The sequence below is a fragment of the Phyllostomus hastatus genome, unplaced genomic scaffold (assembly GCF_019186645.2).
Source record: "Phyllostomus hastatus isolate PE091 unplaced genomic scaffold, TTU_PhHast_1.1 phas_contig_16, whole genome shotgun sequence".
Taxonomy (NCBI): domain Eukaryota; kingdom Metazoa; phylum Chordata; class Mammalia; order Chiroptera; family Phyllostomidae; genus Phyllostomus; species Phyllostomus hastatus.
In genome coordinates this window covers 19,995,767-20,020,601 of record NW_025333643.1, presented here as the reverse complement: position 1 = coordinate 20,020,601, position 24,835 = coordinate 19,995,767, and the positions used below count along the sequence as shown (strand labels likewise).

The following is a 24,835-nucleotide window of genomic DNA, read 5'->3' as shown; positions in this document are numbered from 1 at the left end:
ACAACTAAGGTAAGCATCACACTATCACAGCACAACCTCTTCAGTTTAAACATAGGAAAAAAAGAAGGCAAATAAAAAAGATGTTATCACCAAAGATTCAGAAATGATATTGGAAAGAAAATTGACTATACAACTGAAATGTATCTATGAGACACTCACATGCATACACACAGCCAGATGTAAATCAAGAGATAAGAACTTACCGGAGCAAATATCACCATACACATTTACAAAAGAATTGATAATCCAACTTCCCTTTCCTGAAAGAAAATAGAGGTTGTCTCATACTAAAAATAAAGCTTCTCTGTCCACAGCACCAGTCACTTGTCCCTCTTTTTTATGAAGCGAAGGAGGGGAACAGGAAAATCAATGAGGTGGGAAAGTGAGATGTTATACCAATCAGGTAGCAGCTTCTGCCTTATTTGCAGAAAGATGGCAAAACAGTCATATTATTAGACAGTGACAACCCACAGCCGAAGTACAGCAACCTGATACCTCCCTCTGGAAAAGGCTGCCAGCTCGGCCGAGGAGGTGCTTCCCGTCCTGGAAAGCGCCCACCCTGGGCTCTCTGCTCACCACTGGGGCTGCTTTGCACAGCAGCTGCATCATGAAGAGAGCCTCATATCCCCTGTTACTCTGTAAACCCCTTCCTCCCTCAAACATGGAGCTTAAAAACAAACTGGAAAAGAAAAAGCAGCCAGGGTTCTGTGTGTTGGATGTACAGGTGGGAAGTGGTGGTTTTATAAAATTCTTACGAATAGATTTACATAGATTGAGTAAATGTTTACATGTTTGTTAAAAAAAAAATTGCCCTCATTTTTTACAGCAGTGCCTTGGTGCTTAACCTGATCCTCCCCTGCTCTGGGAAATTTGTACACCACCCGTTCGTAATCCTAATCCTTAGGGTGAGAGTAAGGGAAGATGGGCTTTGGGGACTCAGGCAACTGCAGAAAAAACAAATTGCAACTTGATTGCTCATTCCTTTCAGGAGTGTTACTTAAAGGCTTCTCCTTTAAAATCTTAAAATTGAAAGGTTTCAGAGATGTAATGTGACCTGGGACTGCTACACCAGGGCCTCCTCAGGAAGGAGCTGAGCATGACTCATTCAGGATGTTGAAATCCTGGCATCCTGAGGCAACCTGTGTTTGAGGGATTGACACTGAATCATGGAGAGGCTGCCTATGGGCTACATGCTCCTCACACTGGCATCCCGAGGGCAAATTCTCAGCACCCTATACCACTGCAAAAGTGAAAGAAACCTGTATGCCTCTCTCCCCAGGTTCCCCACTTCAAAACCTCACTGGTCAAGGAATAGTGTTAGGTTGGCTCAGGTGTATCTGCTTTGTCTTCTGGGCAGCTGGTGATGGCCTAGCTGAAAGCTTACCTTGGCTAGCCAGTTTTTTTGTTCGTGGTTATTAGTTCAGAATTGGCCTTGAGTTTGTTTTTGGGTCCCTCTCTCTGTCTCCAACATACACACATATGCACTACCACCACCACCACACAAATCATTATTATCACCATCATGCCCCTACTCCCCTTCTTCCTTCTTCATACACACAGCAACAACTCAGTAGAATTGAAAGGTGGGAATGAATCAGACAACCTGGGGTCGAACCTGGCTCTTCACTTACTAGACATGTGACATTGAAAGTCCCTTAAGATCTCTGAGCCTTAGTCTGTCCTTTGTAAACTTGGGCATACTTAACATTTCATAGAGCTGCTGGTGGGGGGATGTGGGGAACAAAAGAGAGGTGACTAAGGTAGTGCCTTCAAAGCCGCATTACACACTTGCAACCTGGAATCCCTCCTCAGCTGCCCTTTTCCTCCTTCTCCTCTGATTTGCTTGTTCCTCACACATAATCTTTCAGGGTCCTTATGAAAGCTTCAAACCTTTTATACCCTGTGGCCCTTTTGAAATTCTGATGGGAACCTTATTTCCCCCTCTCCTTACCCTCACCGGCCAATTGAAATATCACTGCATTTCAAGGGGAAAAGTTAATCAAGGGAGTAAATTAAGCTTGTGAACAAACAGTTAAGCTGGAAAAAAAAGGGCTTAGAACCACCAGCATTTTGTTAACACTCAGTCAGCATTTGTTGAATAAATGAACAAAGGACTGATAAAAGGAATAATGTTCCTGTGCAGAGGCCACAGCTCTTGCTCAGTGGCTGATAAGGAGCAGGTTTGGAACACGGTTAAAGAGGTCATGTCCCAGCCATGCACCCATAGCAGAGAACCATATTAATAGTTTCTTCAGGGCAGAGAGTGAGTCATTCTCATCAGTCTTGAATATTAAAAGCCCAATTTCAAGTAAAAAAAAAAGTTTTGTCTTCCACATAATAACAGTGAACATTGCTTGAATATGTGCTCTGTGCTAGGTACTATTCTAATTTTTTTATAAGTCAATTGCATTATGTGGGCCTCTCAAGACTAGAAATAGTTGCTATTTTTACTACAGTTTACTGAGGAGGGAGCCAAGGCCCAAAGGGTGAAGTAACTTATCCAAAAATACATAGTCCATAATTGGTAAAGCCCGGGCTTGAACTTAGCTGGATGTCAGTCTCCACACTGTTGCCCACTCCACTCTAAATGTCACATAATGCTACTTACACTTTTATTTATCCAGCCTCCAGGGTACAAGTAATTCACCAAAGAATACACAGCCCTGCAATAACTCAACAGCTCTTCCCATTGTGCAGATTCACACAGAGAGACTGGCAACAGTTGTGGGAGTAGACTGGGGGTTTACTAGGCTTACAAGGCCCATGCCCAGGCTCTGCTGCATTCTTTGGGGACCTGAGCACCTTATTTAACACCCTGGAAGATAGAGAGTGTGAGGTTCAGTTTTGGAATTACCAGCGGTCTGCTCAGTGACCCTGAATGTGTCCCTTAATTTGTCCATGTCTCAGTTTTTCCTATGTTTATTTATTTTTTAATATATTTTATTGATTATGCTATTACAGCTTTCCCATTCCCCCCTTAATTCTCCTCCAACCTGCACACCCCCTCACACCCACATTCTTCCACTTTAGTTCATGTCCATGGGTCATACATATAAGTTGTTTGGCTTCTACATTTTCTATACTATTCTTAACCTCCCCCTGTCTATTTTGTACCTACCAATTATGCTTCTTATTCTCTTACCCTTTCCCCCTCTCTCCCCCTCCCACTCCTCCACTGAAAACCCTCCATGTGATCTCCATTTATGTGATTCTGATCCTATTCTAGTTGTGTGCTTAGTTTGTTTTTGTTTTTGTTATTTTTAGGTTCAGTTGTTAATAGCTGTGAGTTTGTTGTCATTTTACTGTTCATAGTTTTGATCTTCTTTTTCTTAGATAAGTCACTTAAACATTTCATATAAGGGCTGGGTGATGATGAACTCCCTTAACTTGACCTTATCTGGGAAACACTTTATCTGCCCTTCCATTCTAAATGATAGCTTTGCTGGATAGAGTAATCTTGAATGTAAGTCCTTGCCTTTCATGACTTGGAATATCTCTTTCCACTCCCTTCTTGCCTGCAAGGTTTCTTTTGAGAAATCAGCTGACAGTCTGATGGGAAGTTCTTTGTAGATAACTCTTTCCTTTTTTCTTGCTGCTTTTAAGATTCTTTCCTTATCTTTAATCTTGGGTAATGTAATTATTATGTGCCTTGGTGTGTTCCTCCTTGGGTCCAACTTCTTTGCAACTCTCTGAAAGTCTATTTTCTTTGTCAGATTGGGGAAGTTCTCCTTCATTATTTTCTCAAATAAATTTTCAATTTGTTGCTTTTCCTCTTCTCCTTCTGGCATCCCTATGATTCAGATATTGGGACATTTAAAGTTGTCCCAGAGGTTTCTAACCCTCTCCTCATTTTTTTTTGAATTCTTGTTTCTTCATTCTGTTCTGGTTGAATGTTTTTTTCTTCCTTCGGATCTAAACTGTTTATTTGAATCCTGGTTTCCTTCCCCTCACTGTTGGTTCCCTGTACATTTTCCTTTATTTCACTTTTCATAGCCTTCACTTTTTCCTCTATTTTTTGGCCATACTCAATGGTTTCTGTGAGCATCCTGATTACCAGTGTTTTGAACTGTGCATCTGATAGGTTGGCTATCTCTTTGTCGGTTAGTTGTATTTTTTCTGGAAATTTGATCTGTTCTTTCATTTGGGCCATTTCTTTTGTCTTCATGTCTGTTATATAGTAAGGGGTGGAGCCTTAGGTGTTCACCAGGGCAGGACAACCCACATTCCTTATGCTGTATGTGGGGGAGGGGTCAGAGAGGGATCAATGCAGCTTGTTCAGCTCTCTGCCAGCTTTCAAGTCATGTCCCCTGCTACCCAAATTGAGCCCTTGTGATGCTGATTCCCAAGTGGGTGGTTTGTGTGCATTCTAGGACCCTGTGGGTTTCTCCAATGAACTCTCTTGTGAGGCTGGGAGTTTCTTCCACTGCCTCAGCCTACATAGGTTTTTTCCATCAGAGGTTTTGAGGCTTTATTTCCCCACATTGGAACCCTGGGTTGCTCAGTCTATCTCACTCCCCAGTTGTTCCTCCTGGTTTATCTACATGCAAATGTGGAACCCCCCAGTCTGCCAGTGGCTGCCTTGCCACAAGTCCTCTCTGCTGGCTGCCCATCTCCACCCCTCCTACCAGTCTGGATGAATGTTTCTTCTTTAACTCCTTGGTTGTCAGACTTCCATACAGTTTGATTTTTTTAGAGTTCTGTTTTTATTCCTTTTAGATTTGTTGTTGTCCTTCTTTTGGTTGTGTGAGGATGCACAATGTGTCTACTTACACTTCCACTTTCTCCAGAAGTCCCAGTTTTTCCCATGTTTAAATTGAAGGGTTTTTACTGAATGATCTCTGAAGGATATTTTGGATCAACTTGGACTAAATAAGGTTCTAAGACTAGTGCAATTCTATTCTGCTGGTTGGGTTAGATTTTTCTGTCTCACATTTTGTTCCAGAGAAAGCATTAGCATGCTCTATGTCTTTCCTGCTACCACACTACCACCATTATCTCCCACCTGGACACTGCAGTTGACCCCAACAGGTCTCCCTGCATTTACTTTTATCCCTAGAAATCATTCTCCATATATTATCCAAATTGAGTTGGCTAATGTATAAATTAGACAATATCACTCATCTAAGAAATACATTCCAATAGGTGTACAGTAGCTTTAAAGTAAAACTCAAACTCTTAACCATGCCTTCAAAGCCTTATATGATGTGACTGCATCTACCTTTTTGTTTTTATCTGATTCCAACTCTGCCTCCATTCTCTTCAACCACACTGGCCTTCTATGCCTTTGCACTTGCTTTTCCTTCCTCCTGGAACATCATTTCCCCTGATTTTGGCTACTGTCTTTTCCTTTGTCATTCAATTCTCAGTGCTACTATCTGTTCTACCCCTACCCATACCACATAACTTAAAAAAACAAAAAAAACAAACAGCAAAAAACCTTTCTCTGCCCAATCATAGCCTTTCACATTATCCTGTGTTTAGCTGCTGTTGTTGCTTGTGTCTTATTCACTTGTTCATTTAATTATTGCTTGTCTTCCTTCACTAGGAAATTTCCTCTAGGAAAGTAGGAATCTTGTTGGGTTTTTTTTTTTTTTGCATAATACCTTATCTTCAGTGTTTAAGAGAATACTTGGAACATAGTAGATGCCTAATAACATCTCATAAATGAATGAAGCAATCAACACACAAAAATTAGGCTTGAAACAGGCAAAGAGACCTACATTTATTAAAGGAGCTTAGTCTTAAAATGCAGGGCAGGTGAACAAGCATGACTGGTTCATTCACCTTTCTGGACACAGACTGTTTGCACTTCCTTATTCAGGGTTGAAATAAGGAAGGTTGTGTCATATTGATTTAAGTGAAGGACATGTCAAAGATAGTGGAGAGTTCCTGTTGTAAATCATACAGACCAAATATGTTATAAGAGCTTGGGTTCCCAAGGTTAAGTTCATCTGGGCACATATATAGGACAGGTGGTACTTGCACATCTGACTGTACATTTGTATATATAGTCTTGTCAGCTAGCCACTTAGATTCTTTCACCCTCTAATTTGTCAGACAGTTCAGAAAGTTAGCTACCACTCTCTATCATGCCATTGGAACTGACAAAAATAATTTGCTGTTATTTGATGGTTCTTGTTTGAAAATGATGTTAGCATTAAGCCTTAAAAATAACATTTGTCCAATATTAGACTATTAAAAATAGAATTACAGTGTTTTCTAGGTTGAGTATTTATAGAGAAGGTTAAGTAGATTAAAATAATCTGTGAGTCTCTGAAAACCTCATTAGCAATGCTAATTTCCAATACAGTCAGATCTTCAAATCTGATCTTTCAAATGAACATGGCCTTCACACAACTTTAAATGAATTTTTTTTCTCTGAACTATAAAGCTTTTCTCCCCTTTGGTGGACACATCTCCTGGTAAATGCCATAGTTCCTTTCTGTTACAGCTTCTATTTCTAAACATGTGGCTTCTCATAAGGGGTCCTTTTAGGACTCTCTTCTTAGGGGTTGGACAGTGGGAGGCCTAGCTTTCTAAGCATCTGGCAAAGACTGAGAGGAAAATTCCAGCATCATGAGGATCTCTCCATTGCTGTGGAAGAAGGGAGGTAATTGAAGACAAAGAGACTACTCTGACCACACTAATATGACCAGTAGAGTTAGCTAAGGTTCTTCCATTTTGCTGCAAAAAAACAATTTGAACTCTTTCAAGCTCTAGCAATGAGAGCACTTACAGTCAATCCACTAATGGAACAAGCCTGAAACCTTTAATGGTGTCTTCCTTGCTCTAACTGAGCACAACTCCTAGCAGGAGTAAAATGCAATTTATTTTTATTTAGGTAGGTAAGATATATGGAATCAGGGCCACACTTTCTAGGCCTCTTTTCTTATATTTCCCTCATAGGAGAAAAAATATTTTCCTCCAACTCTGTCTCTTTTCTTTCTCAAATATCTCATAAGATAGAATAGTATCAGTATCATTTGCAAATTTATTAGATGATTAGCTTTCTCAGTGCAGTTCAAGGCTGCCTGAAAGAACCTCAACATAGAGGAGACCTTTGTGGAAACAAGAGAAGCTAAGATGCATTGTGGAATGAGATTTGAGGAGCGTTAGGGTATTTGGGTAGAAATGTAACCTGTGTGGGAGGAAAAGGGAGACAAAATGGTTGTTGAAATAGCAAACCAAAAATGTTCAAGACACATTCTATGGAGACCATGAGTCTAAGTTCTTCAAGCACAGTTTATATTTTATTTATCTCCATGTCCTCAACACAGAGCAAAGTCCCTGGCACAAAGCAGACAAGCAAAGAGGATTTGCTGAATGAGGTATAGACAGACACATTTGTAGGCAGAATGTATATAGTTGAGACCACTCCCTGTTAGGCAGACATTGTGCTGGATAGCTTCTGTTTGTCTCTCTAGATCCCCTTTCCCATCTTCTCTGTGGGAGTCTCAATAGGCTGACCTAGGGAACACAAACACATCACTACATGTGACCACATCAGATGACTCAGCTCGCACCTTCCTGCCACAGGAAGCATCTCAGTGGGAGGTGCAGCCAGTGGGAAATGCTCTGCTAGGAGATCAGAGGGTAGGAGGAGACCAAGGTCTGGTTATTCATTCTCTTTGTCCCTACCAAAGGGTCTGCAAATTGGTTATATCTCTCTAGTGAAGGCCATAGGTGCTGTGAACTTGCCTTCTCCATACAGTTTCTCTGTCTGTCTTTCTTCCCCAACTTGATTCTTCAGGTGTAGGGTGGTAATAGCTCCTCTGGGTTACTATCCCAAGGTACTGGACATGTACTACCCCTTTGTACTTTACTTAAACCCTGCCCTCCCTTTTTAATCTGTCCCTTTTTATATTCCCTGAATTATTCAAGTTTGAATGTGCCAGTTCTTTCCTACCTGACTGTCCAAAACAGGTGAGTTTGAGTTCAACTTCTATCCCTTACTACTTATGTAGTCTTATTTCATGCCCTCACCTATAAAATTGGCTACTAGTAAAGTAATACATACAGATTGCTAAATTTATAGCAAACATCTGGCATATAATAATAATTGTGATAATTCTAATCTGGATAGTGACACTCTTTGTCAGCTTCTGTTTGCTTTATAGAGATAACACGTGGCTCTTTCATTTCTCCTGGAGGGAAGAGTTTCTCCTGTTTTGGAAAAGAAAGGAAAAACCACATCCTGTTCAGAAAGATTTAGCAGTTTCTCTTCTCATTGGGATATGAGAGAGTACAGAAAAACATTGAGGCATATGACTTGAAGCAAATATTTGTTTAAAATGGTTTTGAGTGTTGGCATTTCTGAATATTCATATTACACTGGTCAATCTACTTAGAGCAGGTCTGTGGGAAGTTGCTTCTTTCTGACACTTGGTGGAGAGTGATTTATGGATTCCCAGATGTCCATCAATGATCCCCTGGACCTCAGGCAAAAAGTCTAGAATTATTACATGCTGATTAACCTTCTGCTTTAATTCTTGCTCTAATTAAATATTGCAAACCAATAGGGGGCTGAGTGCCTTTAAAAACTCCCTTTGTATCCCAAAAAGACTTTGACTTTAGAGAGAAGGGAACTTGGATTTTATATATATCAGCTAAAGCCTAGATGGGGGCCCATGTTCTCAATAGGGAAGAACAGTTCTCAGTTATGAGAACTTTGTTAATCTCCTATACGAAAGGACAATAATTCATTAGAGTAAAATTTCATAAAAACAATTGTTAGGGAGTGTGTGCTATATGCTAGACATGTGTTAAGTTCTGTGGATACAGCAGAGAAAAATATAAACATGGTTCCTGTCCAAAAGGAACTTAGGATATTTCTGACTTATTTGTATAAATACTACCAGGGTCTGGTGTATAATAATGATCATTACATATTTGTTGAATTATTGAATAAATAATACTGAATTACTAAGATGTATTTCTTAATTATAAAGGTAAACATGTGAATATGTTGTAGCCTCACAATTTTTAAAATGTAAAATACAATCATAAAATAAATATTTCTACATACATATATGTACTAGAATACAAATGGCACATTCAAATGACCAAATCATCTCACATCCCATTATAATAAAAATTAAAAATTATCTTTAATATCCTAGAATTTAAGCTGAACACCATGAATTCCACAGAAATGCTCCTTGGCACACAAAGGGGATGGGGAGATGGTACTAGGGGCCCCACACCCTTCTCTACTTCACCTCATGCCACTGCAATTCACTGTTTACTGTCCTGTATTTCAGGCTTCTGTACATGATGGCACTTGAACAGAAAGTTTTATGTCTTAAATAAAAAAGAATGGAGAACCACTGATCTAACAGAGGACCAATGCCATTTTCATTTCCTACAGAGGATCTTTCTAATACTAATAATAGTGGTAATACTTTTTCCTGGGTATTATTAGCCTAAGCTCCATTTATGCATTATCTCATTTGATTATTATTCAACCCAGTCACTTGGAATCTATTGTTATCTTCAGTTTACAAATGAGAAAGCTAAGGTTTACTGTTGTTCAGTAATTGCCCACATTTGCACAACTAAAAGAAGCTAGAGCTAGGGTTTGAACCTGGGTTGTGTGACTTCAAAGTCCAGGCTGTAAATCTCTGTATTATCAGCCTTGCTATTGTGTGCAAGTTTAGCATTTACCGGGTGGGCAGCTGGACACCACCTCTCTGACAGATATTATAATTACTGGAAAGCAAAAGCCATGATGTATTTCAATTGCATACTTTTTGGTGATTACATCTGCTGTTCTGGTGTAAGGAGTTAAAAGTGGTTCCACCATAAAACTGACCAGTGGAATCAGTCTTCCTGTTGTCTTGCATAGTACCCAATACTGCTTTGCATATAGTAGGTACTAAATAAGTCTTTGCTAAATAACTAAGGAGGAGAAAATGAATGAACTATATTAAGTTCATATTTATAATTCTAATAAAAAAAGCAAAGACATAGCTCTCTTTTTTATATAATAGAGAGAGCTCTATCAGCAAATAGATGACTTATAAGTTTGGCTTTTTCTGACACATATATTTCTTAAATACTGATGTGAAATCAGACACGAATAGTTGTTATTATGACTAAGGATAAAGACTTTATGTCAGAAAGAATCCCTAGGATCTATTTTTATATGAATCTTGTAATGAGAGTAAGAGAAGAAAAGCATAGAGCCCATTTTCAGTATTCTTGTGCAGTACACTGAGAAATGAATAGTAAATTTGATCAAGAGATTCATGACTTTTTCTCATGGATCATTTCCCCATGAAGGGAGGTGTCATATCCAACTATATGTACTTGTGTGACCCTTTTAGCCTTTCTAAACTTCAGTTTCATCACCTATAAAATGGGAATGATAATGCTGAGTTATATAAATAACAAAAGTCTGATAGCAATTATAACAACACAAGTGACATGCATTCTCTCTTCCTGCTAATGCTTAAGGCAGGATAGATTTAAGAACCAAACACTTGCAAAATGGCTTTCTAGTTTGCCATTTCTTCCCAACAAATTGTGTTAAAATCCCTTTGTTATACAAACGTGCCTCTAAAACCCAGACCAAATTATGTCTCTTAATAAAACTGGATGTAGGTGGGAAAGAGGATGAAAGTCTTTTTCCCCCCATTGAGTTTACAGACTGAAGAATTTTTATAACATTCAAGTGTTTTCATGGAGCTCCAAGGACTCTAGTCCTGGTCTGTTTAGTTATGATTCCATCTGAAGGTATTCTGCCCACTCATCTCCCAGCTCCAATCTTAGGGAGGTATGTGGTGATGATACTATGCCCCAAGAGAATGGAGTCAGTCAAAATGACCTGGGGTATTTTCATTTGAAGGCTGTGAAAATCTTTGAAAAACCTCTCTCTTATGCCTGAGTCTGTCTATGCCAAAGGTGTCTCTGGATTTCTATGATAAGGGATTTGGCCATTTGGCTTAAAGCAAATACATCTTTTTTTAGCCAGTGAAATCCATTTAGCCAATCCATTTGGCCAATAAAACCTCTACAGTTTTACTAACCAAAAAAAAAAAATCCTCCTATCTGTGGGATGCTTCCTGCATTTTTAATTTACATTTTTCCAAACCCTTGGATTCAGGGCTACAAGGAGTGGTGGTGCAGCCTCGGCTATCTCCCAGGGCAGTTGTGATGCCAACAAGAGACAGCTCCTGCAAAAGTACTGTGAGAAGTAAAATTTGCAATACTAAACAGAGTTCCTGTTAGTCCCTGTGCTCAGTGTCTTCTTCCAAAAACATAAGATACAAACATTCTTCCTCTGATAGCTGATCATTTATTACTGCAGGCCTGCTTAGAACAATTCAAAATGCCACGTGCACTCTCACAGAGAGAAGCCAGTTTTCTCATTCAGCTGTGTGTCTATTTTTAAAATAGAATCCTTTACCAGTGTCTTTCTTAAAATGTTAGTTCCTTCTTAAACCATCTCCAAGTTGTTAAATGATACAAATTAAGAGAGTGAATCTGAAGAACAGGACATTCTGATATTTGCAGAATGTCACTTATCTCAGTGCCAAGACCAACCCCTTTCCTCTTGTCTCTGAAAAGTGTGGAGACAGAAACTCCTTTTAAAAGGCCAAAATGCGACTTGTTCTGACATTAGTTGTAGTTTAAGGAGAGTATGCCTTAGCCTCTGGTTAGAGGAAAAACGACCACCTTTTCTGTTATAGCACCACAATCTGTGGATCAAAACTACTTAGCAGCATAGTTCTCAAACCTTGCTGCACATGTTGGGGATCAAAGCCATTTAGCAACATGTTTCTCAAACCTGGCTGCACATCCAAATCACCTGGGCAACTTATAAAAACCCAAATTGCCAGTTCCAAACCATGACCACCTGAATGATAAGCCAGGTGAGTTCCATATTCAACAAAGACTCTGAGTAAGAAGAGGAGTCTCATCTACAGGGAGAAAGGCTGCCTTCTGGAATTTGTGCCATGGAGGTAAAAGATGATAATGAGCCCATATGGCTACCTCTCCTTCCACATCTTTGTTGTGTTTTGGGTGTTCCTCTTCTAGTAAGCATCCTCTCACAAAAATAAGAGGAGAGCTCTGGCTGGTGTGGCTCAGTGGGTTGAGCACTAGTCTGACAACCCAGAGGTCTTGGTTCAATTCCTAGTCAAGACACATGCCTGAGTTGTGAGCCAGGTCCCCACTTGGGGACATGTGAGAGGCAACTGATCCATGTTTCTCTTGCACATCAATGTCTCTCTCTCACTTCTTCTCCCTCCATGGCTAATATTTATGTGCCAGGCCCTTGTCTAAACTCTTTATATGAATTAACTAATTTCACCCTCCTTAAAATACAACTAACTAAAAAAGCAAAGTCAAAAGACCAACAAGAACATACCTTGAACCATTTTCTAGAATCAGGTTGGATTCTGCTGCCTTGCCTGGAACCAGCCCCAACTATTCCCAAGTGAGTTCATTAGCTCTGCTGCTCTGGGTACCACTAATAGCTTAGGCAATGCTGTCTTAGGTTATCCTCCCTAACAAGTTCATCTTGAGAAAAAGGATGTAAGTGCCAGTAGTTTATTTGGAAGGTGATTCCAAAAAAAGAAAGTAGGGGATTAGAACAGGAAAGTGAAGGGAGGTAACAAAACATATAAGGGAGCTAACAAAAGATGTATGAATGAGCAGGGTACCATAAGGTGTAGGAAGGTGGTGCATTTACCCTCCAACTCTCTCCCCTTCTTGGATACTGGAAGCATTAAATCCTCTACATTTTCTGCCTATACTTCATGACAGCCCAAGTTCCTCAGGCTGAGAGACCAGGTCACAACAGAAAGATGCTGAAGGCCTGTTTGGGAGCCCTGAGTGCTCGGGGAAGAGGGCACACCCATGGCAGGGAGTGCTACAGGTACCTTTGAAAGGCCTATGTCACAGCAGGAAAGGAGAAAAGAAAAGGAAACCATTGCATTTTTTAACCATGACTTTTTCATGAGGGCTCTAAGGAAAGATTTAGGTTTATTCTGGCTCTACTTCTCCTGCATGATTATTTTCTTTGTGCTTGTTTTGTTTTTAAAATGTTTGGTGATTCATGTAAAAGAGAAGGCTTCTCTCTCCAGCCATTTGCATCCAAGCCTCAGCCCCTTTGCTTATGCTGTTCCCTCTGATAGAATGTCTTCATGTTCTTCCTGGATAACCATTACCCTACTGGTTCTTCAAAGACCAAGTAAATTCTCACTGCCATCCATTTTAGTTTTTCCTTGTATTAACCCCATTTCCTTCTCTCTGGGTCATAGTTAGCCATCTTTATATTTGTATCCCCCTTTAACCCAATATTTTGCAAATGATAGATGCTCAATAAATGGATGGATAGACCACTTCTGAATACAACAGTCCCCTCTTATCCACAATTTCATTTTTTTGCAGTTTTAGTTACCCATGGTCAACCATGGTCCAAAAACAGTAAATAAAAAAACCCAGAAATAAACAATTCATAAATTTTAAACTGTGCATCATTCTAAGGAGTGTGACAAAATGTCGTGAGTCCTTTTCCAACCCATCTAGGATGTGAATCATTCTTTTGTCCAGCATATTCACACCGTACATGTATATGCTACCTGCAAGTGCCCTTATTTTACTTAATAATGGCCCCAAAGTGCTGGCAATTTGGGCATGCCAAAAATAAGTCATAAAGTGCTCCCTTTTATTAAAAAGTTGAGTACAGTATAATATTTTCAGAGAGAGGCGCATTCACATAACTTTTTTTTAAAGATTTTATTTATTTATTTTTAGAGAGGGAAGAGAGGAAGATAGAGAGAGAGAAACATCAATGTGCGGTTGCTGGGGGTTATGGCCTGCAACCCAGGCATGTACCCTGGCTGGGAATCGAACCTGGGACACTTTGATTCCCAGCCCATGCTCAATCCACTGAGCTACACCAGCCAGGGTGCATTCATGTAACTTTTATCACAGTACATTGTTATCATTATTCCATTTTACTATCAGTTATTGTTGTTACTCTCTTAATGTGCCTAGTGTACAAATTAGACTTTTTCATAGGCATGTATGTATGGAAAAAACATAGTATCTATAGGGTTCAGTACTCCCTGTGATTTCAGGCATCCACTGGGGGTCTTGGAAGGTACGCCCTGTGGATAAGGGGAGACTACGATAAATAGATATCAAGCCATATGATTTTTCAAACTCTGGGCATATGACTGTGGAAGGGAAATCTTGTTCTTCCTTGCACATTTTAAAAAACTTGTTAATTCATTCAGCATTATTGGTTTCTAGTGCTTTTATCTCCTTGATAAATACCATATTAGGTTTATTGCAATGAGGGTTCACATATATTTTATCAGTGAGGTAGTACAGGTGAGTTCATAGATCCACTAGAAACTGGCATTATTGAAGACAAAGAAAGAGACTTATTGGCTCTGCTGGATAGAGTAAACAGTGTCACAAGTCATATTCCATTTTTGGAAGCAAATCTCCACATTTTCTTTGTCAAAAATCCCTTTTTCTTATTAGGGTTTTATCATTTGGTTTTTGAACTCCTACTCATCCTCCAGAACCCAGATCACTTGTCACCTCTGTAAAGAGGCAAAACAAAAAGAAGCTGACATCTGTGGAACACTTACTCTTTTGCAGACACTGTGTGAGGCACTCTAATTATATTCTTTTATTTTCTTTCCATGGCAATGCTGCAATGCAGAAATTAACCCTAGGCTTGTTTTCCAGAAAAGGAAAGTAGAGCTAAGTAAACACTTACCTAATATGTGATGAAATCAATATTTGAATACAAGTCTCTCAAAAAGCAGAGTGCACATATTTTCTGCTAGTGCTTACATATAATTCTTTGTATAATAAACATTTTTAAAAGTACATATGTCATTACTCAGGGTCCTAATACATTCTTACATTCTTATTCAATAAACCTGTTAGTTGAATCTTATCAACTACATTTTACAGAGACAGAAAGTTCTGGGTCTGGGGTTCTTTTTTTGCCTCCATTTTCTGTTCTTCTACAATGGCTCATATCTAAGTTACAGCATCTGTGTTAATATTTCACAATTATGTGCTTACATTTCTATCTTCTAAACATGAATATTAATTTCCATGAGGACAGGGTTTCTATCATAGTGTGTGTGTTTGTGTGTATGCATATGCATCCTCAATGTATGAGTAAATGAATGAAGGTATGGAATGAATGAACAAACAAATTCACCCTGCACTCTAATTTATAATGTAAAAGTAAGTCAGTACCTTGAAAAAGTCCATAATTTATTTGACAAACTAATCTTTGACAAAATAGGGTTATGAAATACTTAATATTCTGAGCATAGTTAGGCCATCTAGAATGTATTTATTCTATTTATTATTTCAGGTCACTTATATCTTTACCTCCTTGATAAGTAGTGATGTGTCAAAGTTTTGGATTCCAACAATCTGGCTCTTATCTGTCTCTGAATATTGGCAAGAATCAGAAAACAATCAGGCAAAGGATGTGTCACCAAGGTTCCATACAAAGGTTATGCACCTAACTCAGATTAGATGCTCCCTGACCCTTACTTAGAGCATAATTGCACTTATTTTATAAATAATCTTAATACAGTTAGTTTTTCTAAGATGACAACACATAAGAAGAAGCCAAATAACATGGAACAGACTGTCAGAGGCAGACACACTTAGAGGCTGTGGGAGAAGAGAGAGCGCAGAAACAATAAAAAAGACGTAAATAAGAACTTGAATGAATACCATTCTCAGAAAATTTAATGTAAAGAAAAAAAGCCTGCTTTGCTGCCTGGGCTCTGAGGAGGTCATTGCATTATGGCAAAGAACAACATTGTCAAAAATGATTAAAATATTTTCTATAAACTCTATTTTAAAACACAAGGACATGAAAACATACTTTTAAAGAATGACATATTCAACATAGTTACAATCATTTTTATTAAAAAAACCCTAAAATTTTGCTTCTTAAATGGGCAATTTCAACTATTGAAAATCATGGCCATTAAGTAAGAATTGTTCCCTAGGGTTTCCAGAGATTGCCGAAGTTTTACAGCCCTCAGATGATACCAGCCCTGGTAATATGCAGAGTGTGCATAAGCGCTAAGAATTAGTGAGTATCTCATGATTAAATTCCACTTGAAATCCAAGGACACTGACTATATCTTAGAGAACTATAGCTTTAGCAATTGGAGGACCTTCCCATTGTTTTCCACCTACATACACTACAGAACAGAACAATATGTTGGTTTGTGACATACAAATTATTGATACAATTCTCTCAGTATAGTGAGTAATGGAGTTGTTGATATTATTCTCACCATGGTTTCCCTTATTGTGTTTTTTTCTTTCAACAATTCTTTATTGCACCAACAATGTTATAGCTACCTACATGAGATAATGAAGGTAAAAAGAAAAAATATACCCACAGTCCTATTACCCTAGCCTTACCAACACATCAATTCTTTGCATTTTTATATGCCTTCCAGTTATTGCTCATCTATGTGGTACATTAACTGTAAAAACGTGAACTTCCTATTCCTTTTCCTACATCCACCCTCATTCGATGTGACTTTGCAGCTCTTCTTATGCAAGAAGTAGAGTCTACTTCTGCAGTCCTTGAACCCGGTCAGCTCACATCTTGCTTTGGCTAACAGAATGTAGCAGGAGTGAACTTGTGCCTATTCTGAGTCTAGGTCTCAAATTGCCTTGCAGTCTCCATTCTCTTTCTTGGAACTTTTCCAAGCAAGTATGAGGATACGCTTGGACTAGCCTACTGAATGACACTGAAAAAGACACGTGGTATAGTCACCCCCATTGCCCAACCAACAGCCAAAAGACCACTGAACATGTTGATGAGGTTGTCTAGTCAGTATCTGGATGACTTGACAGGTGATTACAGACACAAGAGCAAGCCCTGCTGATCACCAACAAGTCTGCTTATCCAAAGAGCAACAAGAATTAATAAATGTCTATTTTGTAAGCATTGAGTTTTATGTGGTTTATTATGCAGCCATAGCTGACACAATATGCATGTGTAGAGTTGACCTAGTGGAACTCATGTCATAAATCATTCTGTTTTAGCCTCTGGAGTTGGCCCCAGGAATCTGTATATTTTAAGATTTCCCCCAGGTGATTCTGACATAGTCCATTTAGGGAACCACTGCTTTATTATCTTCCCTCATTTTTTAGGTGGGAGATTGAGACCAAGATGTATTAAATGAGAAGCTCAAAGCTCCTGAGGGAGTCAATCCACAGCTAAGCTGGGACTGGAACCCAAGTCTTGCGATTCTGAGACATGGCTTCATATAGCTTCCAACTGGGACAGTTATGCTGAGTTCATGAAAGGACAGAAATCTGCTAGAACTTTTGTTCTAAGAATTTACTTTTCTTCCTGAGGCCAGCCTTTATCTCATCCTAGTTGATACACTGGGGAAATAATTAATGTGAATACATCTTTTATGTTTCACTGTAGACATGTCCTCTGAACTGTAACAAAAGTAACTGACTTTCATACAAGTTGAAATATACCAAGAAATGGTTTATTTTGTATGTCCATATAAAGCTTAGTGTTAGCTTTCAAAAAAAGCAGTAAATAAAATCAAGGTAATATATACTTTTAAATTGTATTTTTCCTTGGGTCTTTGTAATACTTTAAGATAAAGCACTCAGCACTCTGTATAACTCATCCTTTCAAACATCGCATGAGACTTTTTTCATCTTCCAAATTCAAGGATTGGGAGGACACCTTTCTGTCATATGAGTTCTTCAAAAAACACTGCCTTCAAAATAGATATACATAACAGGTATATTTATTTTGGTAGAACTGGAAGGCTTGTGTGGGTGTTAGAGTTATTGGAAAATGGTTTCAAATACATTTAGAAGTTAAATTCAAGCTTAAATCAACTAAACATTTTTTACGGACACAAAAGAAAAATTTCAGTTCAAGTCAATTGTCTGTGAAGTATTAAGCTTTATGTGGCTTGGCAATAAAAGTAATTACTGGTATAAGGATTAAAAGCCTGATCCTTGAGAAGACAGGGGTCTGAATGCCTTTCCACTTACAATTGTGTGGCCATAGGTAATAAAAGCTTCTCTAAGCCTTAACATCTTCATCCACATAATGGGGATAATTATAGTACAATTTTGTTGAACATTGAACATTTACTATGTAACAAGATACATTAAGGGCTCTGTTGTCATTTATTTCATTCAGTACTTACAACAACTCCATTTTATAGATGTACACACTGAGGCTCAGAGAGGTTAAATAACCTGCCCAGGTCACATAGGATAGGTAGTAAGGGGTAAAGCCTGAATTTTGAACCAAGGCAGGCTGATCCCAGTGTCTAAGCTTGTATGAAGGGGACCACACCCCTCTCCCCTGCAAAAAAGGAATTGTGCCCTCTGAAGGTGGGCCCCTCGTAGTACAGGCTTCCTCTACTAGGTGAGTGTTCTAGGAACCCATCTGTATCCGTGTACCAGCTGGCATTGTTGTGAGAGGCTACACTGGGGTTCAGTGAATTTTTTGAAGACTCTTTCAGTACAATTGCCCATTTCATGATAGGTGATTTACGAGTGCACCTTCCTACACCACGCTGAGTGTTCAACAGTTTTTGCCCAAAAACATCATGATCCCTGTGCCCTACCCTCCTTATTTGCTCTGTCTTTCCCCTAGCAACTTTTTTTTGTATTCCCAGATTTAAAAAAAAAATTCCTCAAAGGGAAAGGTTTTGCCAGAGTGGAAAAGGAGAAACAAAAAATAACAGAAACACTAAAAGGCATCAAAATTGACAAGTTCAAAAACTGTTTTGAGCAGTGAGAAAAAGTCTTCATAGGTGATTTGCATCAAATGGAAAATACTTCAAAGGTGACTGAAGTTTAAACATGTAAGAATAAATACACAATTTTTAATAAATAAATTATGGAGTTTTTTTGGTCCCATCTTATAGCAACTAGGCTAGAGTAGATAGCTCTTTATGTAGTTGCTACAAGGATTAAATAAAAGATTCTCTGCTAAGTGCTTAGAACTGTACTTGGGAAAAGTGACCCTCAAAAATGGTGGCTCTAATACAATTTTTTTTTTGGCAGAGGAACACCTTGACACACATAGTTATGTCAGGCATCCTCTGCTGGAGCTATAAGCTACTTTTATACCATCATTTGCCTTTCATGATTCCTAGCACATATACCTATAATATTAAGTTAACTTACACCTGCTTTATCTCCTTTTGCGCTCTTTTAAATAATGTCAATTATGATCTAGAAAATACAGAAAAGTATAAAGAACAAAGTTCACCAAATTCTACAATTCAGGTGATCACTCTTTTGTTGAAGAGTATATTTTTCTAGTCTTTTCTCTATGCAAATGAGTATTTGTTCATTTTGCCCCAAAATGTGAATTTCCCTATAAATAGGGTTTAATCCTGATTTTCTCCCCTAATGATTGTATTATAAGCATTCTTCCCATCCTATGTACTATTCTGTGGAAACAGGATTTTTTATGTCAGCACAAAATTTCATTTTATAAATTATGTGTAAACTGTAGTCAGACTCTGCCCTTTCTCCTTCCTCCTCCCTAACAGGATGGATCTAGTATGATTGGGATCAGACACATACACTAGCAAAAAGAATTACTGGGTTAAAAATGTGCACACAGGGTCTTGTTTTCTCTCCGCCCCCTCACTTAATTTGGCTGAAAGAGAATGAAGACTATGATTACATACAATTTTTCCTTTGTGTTCTCTCTTTTAATTGGACAGAAAATGGTGTAATGAGATTTTATTTGGGACTTATGAACAATAGGAAAGAAAATTCTCCTATCTAAGCATAATGTTCAGTGTAACTTATCAACATGCCCCCCCTTCCAAAATGCCCCAAATTGTCCAAAAGATTGTTAACATTGTGTACATGTTTTGATGTTTGTTAATAGAATAATTACAAACTTGTCCTGGGGCACTGATATATTAAAATCAGACAACTTGCGCTTACTGGTGTGACTCAGTTGGGCATTGTCCTGCCAACAGAAAGGTCGCTGGTTTGATTCCAGAGCACATGCCTGGGTTGTGGTTCCATCCCATTGCGATGTGTAGAAGAAGAAACCAAGTGATGTTTCTCACTCACATCCATATTCCTCCCTTTCTTCCTCCCTACCCCTCTCTCTAAAAATAAATACATAAAATCTTTTAAAAAATCAGACAACTCAAACTAGCTTTTTTAAAAATAAATAAATATATATTTGGAGCACTACAGTTTTCTTATCTGACACAAAGACATCCGAGGTAATAGTAGTATAAGAGTTATAATAAAATGATAATAATTGTGCTTGAGCCATTACTATTTGCTAAATGTTTTACACAATTTTCTCGCCTAATGTCTCAATGAATTGATAAGGTAGGAATCTGTTCACATTTTGTAAAAGGAGAAATGAAAGTTGAAAGTAGTCATATGACTGGTCAAAGGCAACAAGGGCAGTGGGGGGTAGAGCCAGGATTGCAATGAAGACTTGTTGGCCTTCAGAGCAACACTTCTCTGCATCTCCAGCAACACCCCCACACCCAAGCTGGGGTGGGGTTTTTTTGTGCATTAGGTGATACTTAATGAACACAACAAGGTTTTATTTTAGAATAGTTTTAAATTTACAGGAAATTTGCAAGAATATCACAGAGGTCCACACACCTCGTACTTGGTTTCCCCTATTGTTGACCTCAACTAGGATGAATTTGTCAAAACTAACGAACAAATATTGATAAATTATTACTAACTAAAGTTCATATTTTATTCCAATTTCATTAGTTTTTAACTTTATTGAAAGGGTCAGGCCAGATCCCCAACCCCCAGACTGCTAATGACCCAGTCAGGCCAGTTTCCAACCCTCTGGACTGCCTATGATTCAGTGGTCCCTATTGGCTTGGTAGCCCAAAGCTTAATTGAAACTCTCTCCCACCATGCACAATAGACACCTGGTGCCAGCCACAATAGTCGGTGGCCAGACTAACCCTCCAGTACCTGGGTATGGCCTGCCCTTTACCTAACTCATTGTCCTGGCTTACATTCTTGGAACCCTGAGGCACCTGCCCAGAAAAACAAAAGACTAATTCCTTCCTTACCCCCTCACAAACCCCATGCTTTTTCTTTTAAAAATCCCACTCTTGCCTTACTCTGGTGCTGAAGTCGACTGACTCAGCCAGTCTTTCAGCGCAGCATCAAACAAAGGCACTTGGATCAGACCACCCGGTTCCTCCTGCCTCTATTTCATGTGAATTTCTAACACTTATGTCCTTTTATATAGATGTTGTCATAATGAACAATCATTCTGCAACTTGCTTTCTTTAAGCAACATTAGACTTGAGGTCTATGTTGATATATACAGACCTAATTCATTAATTTATAAAAACTCCCATGTGTTGTTTCATTTTATGAATATGCTATGTTTATCCATTTTTCTGATAATTGACACCTAAGTTGTTTTCTATTTTTGTTATTAAAACAATATACAATGAACAATTTTATATTTATTCTTGATAGAGATATGTGAGTTGCTTTACAGTACATATGTATTGGAAGAATTCCTGAGTCTTTTTTAAGACTTTTTATTTATTTATTTTTAGAGAGAGGGAAAGGGAGGGAGAAAGAGAGGGAGAGAAACAGCAATGTGTAGTTACCTCTCACACACCCCCTACTGGGGACCCAGCCCACAACACAGGTATATCCCCTGACTGGGAATTGAACCAGTGATCTTTTGGTTTGCAGACCAGTGCTCACTTCACTGAACCACACCAGCCAGGGTGGAATTCCTGAGCTTTAAGATATGGCTATATAGTTTTTCTTTTTTTCTAGGTATGACCAAATTCTCTTCTAGATTATATACCCCTGTCTCAGCACTATATGTGTGTCTCAATTATGCCTAATTATTGCTTATACTTGTTACTTTCAATAATTTGCCTATCTGAATAAAAGTGTTTCTCTTAATTTATAACTTTATTGATACATAACTGACATATAATAATTTGCACATACTTAATGGGTATGAATTGATGAATTTTGAGAGGTGTGTATACCCATGAAATCAGCACCACAGTGAAGATACTGAAAATTTCCATTACCACCAACAGTTTCCTACACTTCTCTGGAAATCATCTGTCAACTTCTAACCCCAGATGTGGTGCACTCCAGTGATTAAATTACAGTATGTGGCAAAGGTGAAGAGATTTTGTAAATGTAATTAAGGTCCCTAATGAGTTGACTTAAGGTCCTTAATCAAGTTGATTAATTTTATGAAGTTTTTCAGTGGACCAGGTGGGCCTGATCTATCATTTGAGTCCCTTGATAGAGGTTCTAAAGATCAGAAAAGGAAGCTATAAAGATTTCAAAAAGCAGACTAACTCACCTGTTGTCCTTGAAAAACCGAACTGACATATTGTGGGGAGGGGCAGGTAGCAGAGAATGACAGGTGCCTGTGAAGTTTAGGGCCTTAATCTTACAACTGCAAGGAATTGAATATTGCAAACAACCCAAGAGCTTGCTTGAGAACTCAGAGCCTCAATAAGTCTGCAGCCCTGATTTCAACCTGAGTGGATAATCCAGCTATCCCTGTTCCATAGAAACTGTGAGATGATGAATGTGTATTGCTTTAGGTCTCTAAGTTTGTTGTAATTTATCAAGCAGCAATAGAAAACTAATACACCAGACAAGAATTGATTTGCTGTCTTTCACCATAGATCAGTTTTTTAAAATAAATGTGATCACACAGTACATATTTTATTTTAGAGCCATATTTTTTTATTCAACATAATGATTGTTGAGATTCATCCCTATTGTTATGTATCAATGCTTAGTTTCTTTCTAGCCAGTTTATGGATATATCACATATTGTCTATAGATTGACCTGTAAATGGACATTTGGAGGTTTCCAGGTTTTCTGGTAATTACAAATAAAACAACAAGTCTTTGTGTGACATGTGCTTTCATTTATCTTAATATGACTTTTCCTGATTACTAGTAAGATTGGTTATCTTTTCATATTTTATTGCCTACTGGAATTATCCTCTCCTGTGAATTGCCTCTTAGTATCTTCTGCCCATTTTTTATTGGGTTATTTGTATTTTTTTCTTCACTGAATGTAGGGTTCTTATATATTTTGAATACAAGTTCTTTGCCTATTATTGTTTTTCAACTTTAAGCTATCTTTTGTCATATGAAAATTTAAATTTTAATAAAGTTAAAGTAATTTATCTTTTTTTATCCTCATCTGATCGCATTTTTTCAATGCTTCTTTTTGAGAAAAAGAGAAGAAGGGAGGGAGAGAAACATCGATGCGAGAGTGAAGCATGGATTGGTTGCCTTCCATGTGTTCACATAGTAGGGATCATAGTGTGTGGACTGGCAATAGCACACGCTGGACCAGATAGTGAACCCACAACCTAGGTATGTGCCTTGACCAGGAATTGAACACACAACCTTTCCATATGGGATGATGCTCCAACCAACTGAGCCACACCAGCCAGGGCTAAGTGATTTATCTTAAAAAAAATGTTTACTTTTATTACTTATTTTAAGAAACCACTCCAAGACCTAAGATTATAAAATATCTTTTTCTACTTGTTAAAATAGTTTTAGTGTTTGTTTTTAATCTTTAAGGTTTTTTTTTGAGTTTACTTTTGTATAGAGGGAAGTAGCAACACAATTACTTTATTTCTGTAAAGAAATCCAATTTTCTTAACTCTACATATGAAATAATTCATCCTTACTCCACTGATTTTCAGTGTGGGATAGAGCAATTTGTATAGATGCATGGATCTACTTTTCAGCTTTCTATTCTGATACACTGGTGTATTTGATTATTACTAAACCAATACCATGCTGTTTTAATTATAATATCTTTGCAATAAGCCTCATATGTGTTATGACATTTTCTTTTCTTTTGTCTTCTCTGTCAGAATTATCTGGCCATTATTAGCTTTTACTCCTTTAGATAAAGTTGAGAGTAAATTTACCTGAAATTTTTTGATGTGTTTTTAAATTAGAATTGCATTGAATTTATAGACTAATTTGAAGAAAAATTACATCTTTACAATATTTTCATCTACAAGCATACTATATCTAACCCATTTTCCTGTCTTCATTTAGATATAACATTTGTAATTTTTTTCTCATAAAGATCTTATATTTCCTTTGTTAGATTTATCCCTTGGTAGAAATTTATGCAAACCATCATAGCTATTTCCCTAGGAAAGTTGTAATGTAAAGAAATTGGAATCTCACTATAGGAGACTGTTCCACATGACATGGGCCCAGCTCCCACTCGGAGATGCACAGGACCCATGCACACAGATAGGTTCTCCTATGGGGAATCAGGCCTGCTATGTACTTAGGCCACTATGAGTCTTGCTTTTTGCTAAAACTCCCTCACCCTGAATTGAGGACATTTACTGCAAAGGAACTTCCTAAAATCCATGCTAAACCTTCCAAGGATGAGTGTAACTGGTTCAACCACTTTTGCCTTTTCATTTGCAAATATCCCTCTTCTGTGATGTGATTAGTGGCATTGGCTCCTTTGTCTTATGTAAAAGGTAACCACCTAAAGCCAACCTGTGCATAATAAATGAGGACCATCATATAATGGGCAGAGAAGCCCAATAAAGGCCAGTCATGGCAGAGGCCTCGGCTTTTGCTCCCCTTGAGAGAAAAGCCATACTGTCCCTTTTCCTCCACAGGACTCGGTAGTCCATGTGAGTCCATAATGATGCAGACACTGTGGGCCAGTGTCTGCATCATCTCACCAAGTATACTTGAACCTATTCCTACTATTGTTTATGAGCTGATGTCTACTGTGATATTTTATCTATTTTGTGAT

At 38.2% G+C, this 24,835-nt stretch overlaps 1 protein-coding gene across 2 annotated transcripts in view; it reads right to left on the bottom strand.

Annotated features, from left to right (window-relative positions):
* Positions 1 to 24,835, bottom strand: part of SYNPR (synaptoporin) — a 364,043-nt gene that overhangs the window by 186,634 nt on the left and 152,574 nt on the right. Inside the window, exon 1 of one of the 2 annotated variants that reach the window (XM_045832291.1) lies at positions 204 to 507. The exons of the other annotated variant lie outside the window; for it this stretch is intronic. Coding sequence (XP_045688247.1) covers positions 204 to 227 — 24 coding nt within the window. The 5' untranslated portion in view covers positions 228 to 507. Of the gene's footprint in view, positions 1 to 203; positions 508 to 24,835 lie in introns of those variants that run through there. 2 annotated transcript variants of the gene reach the window in all.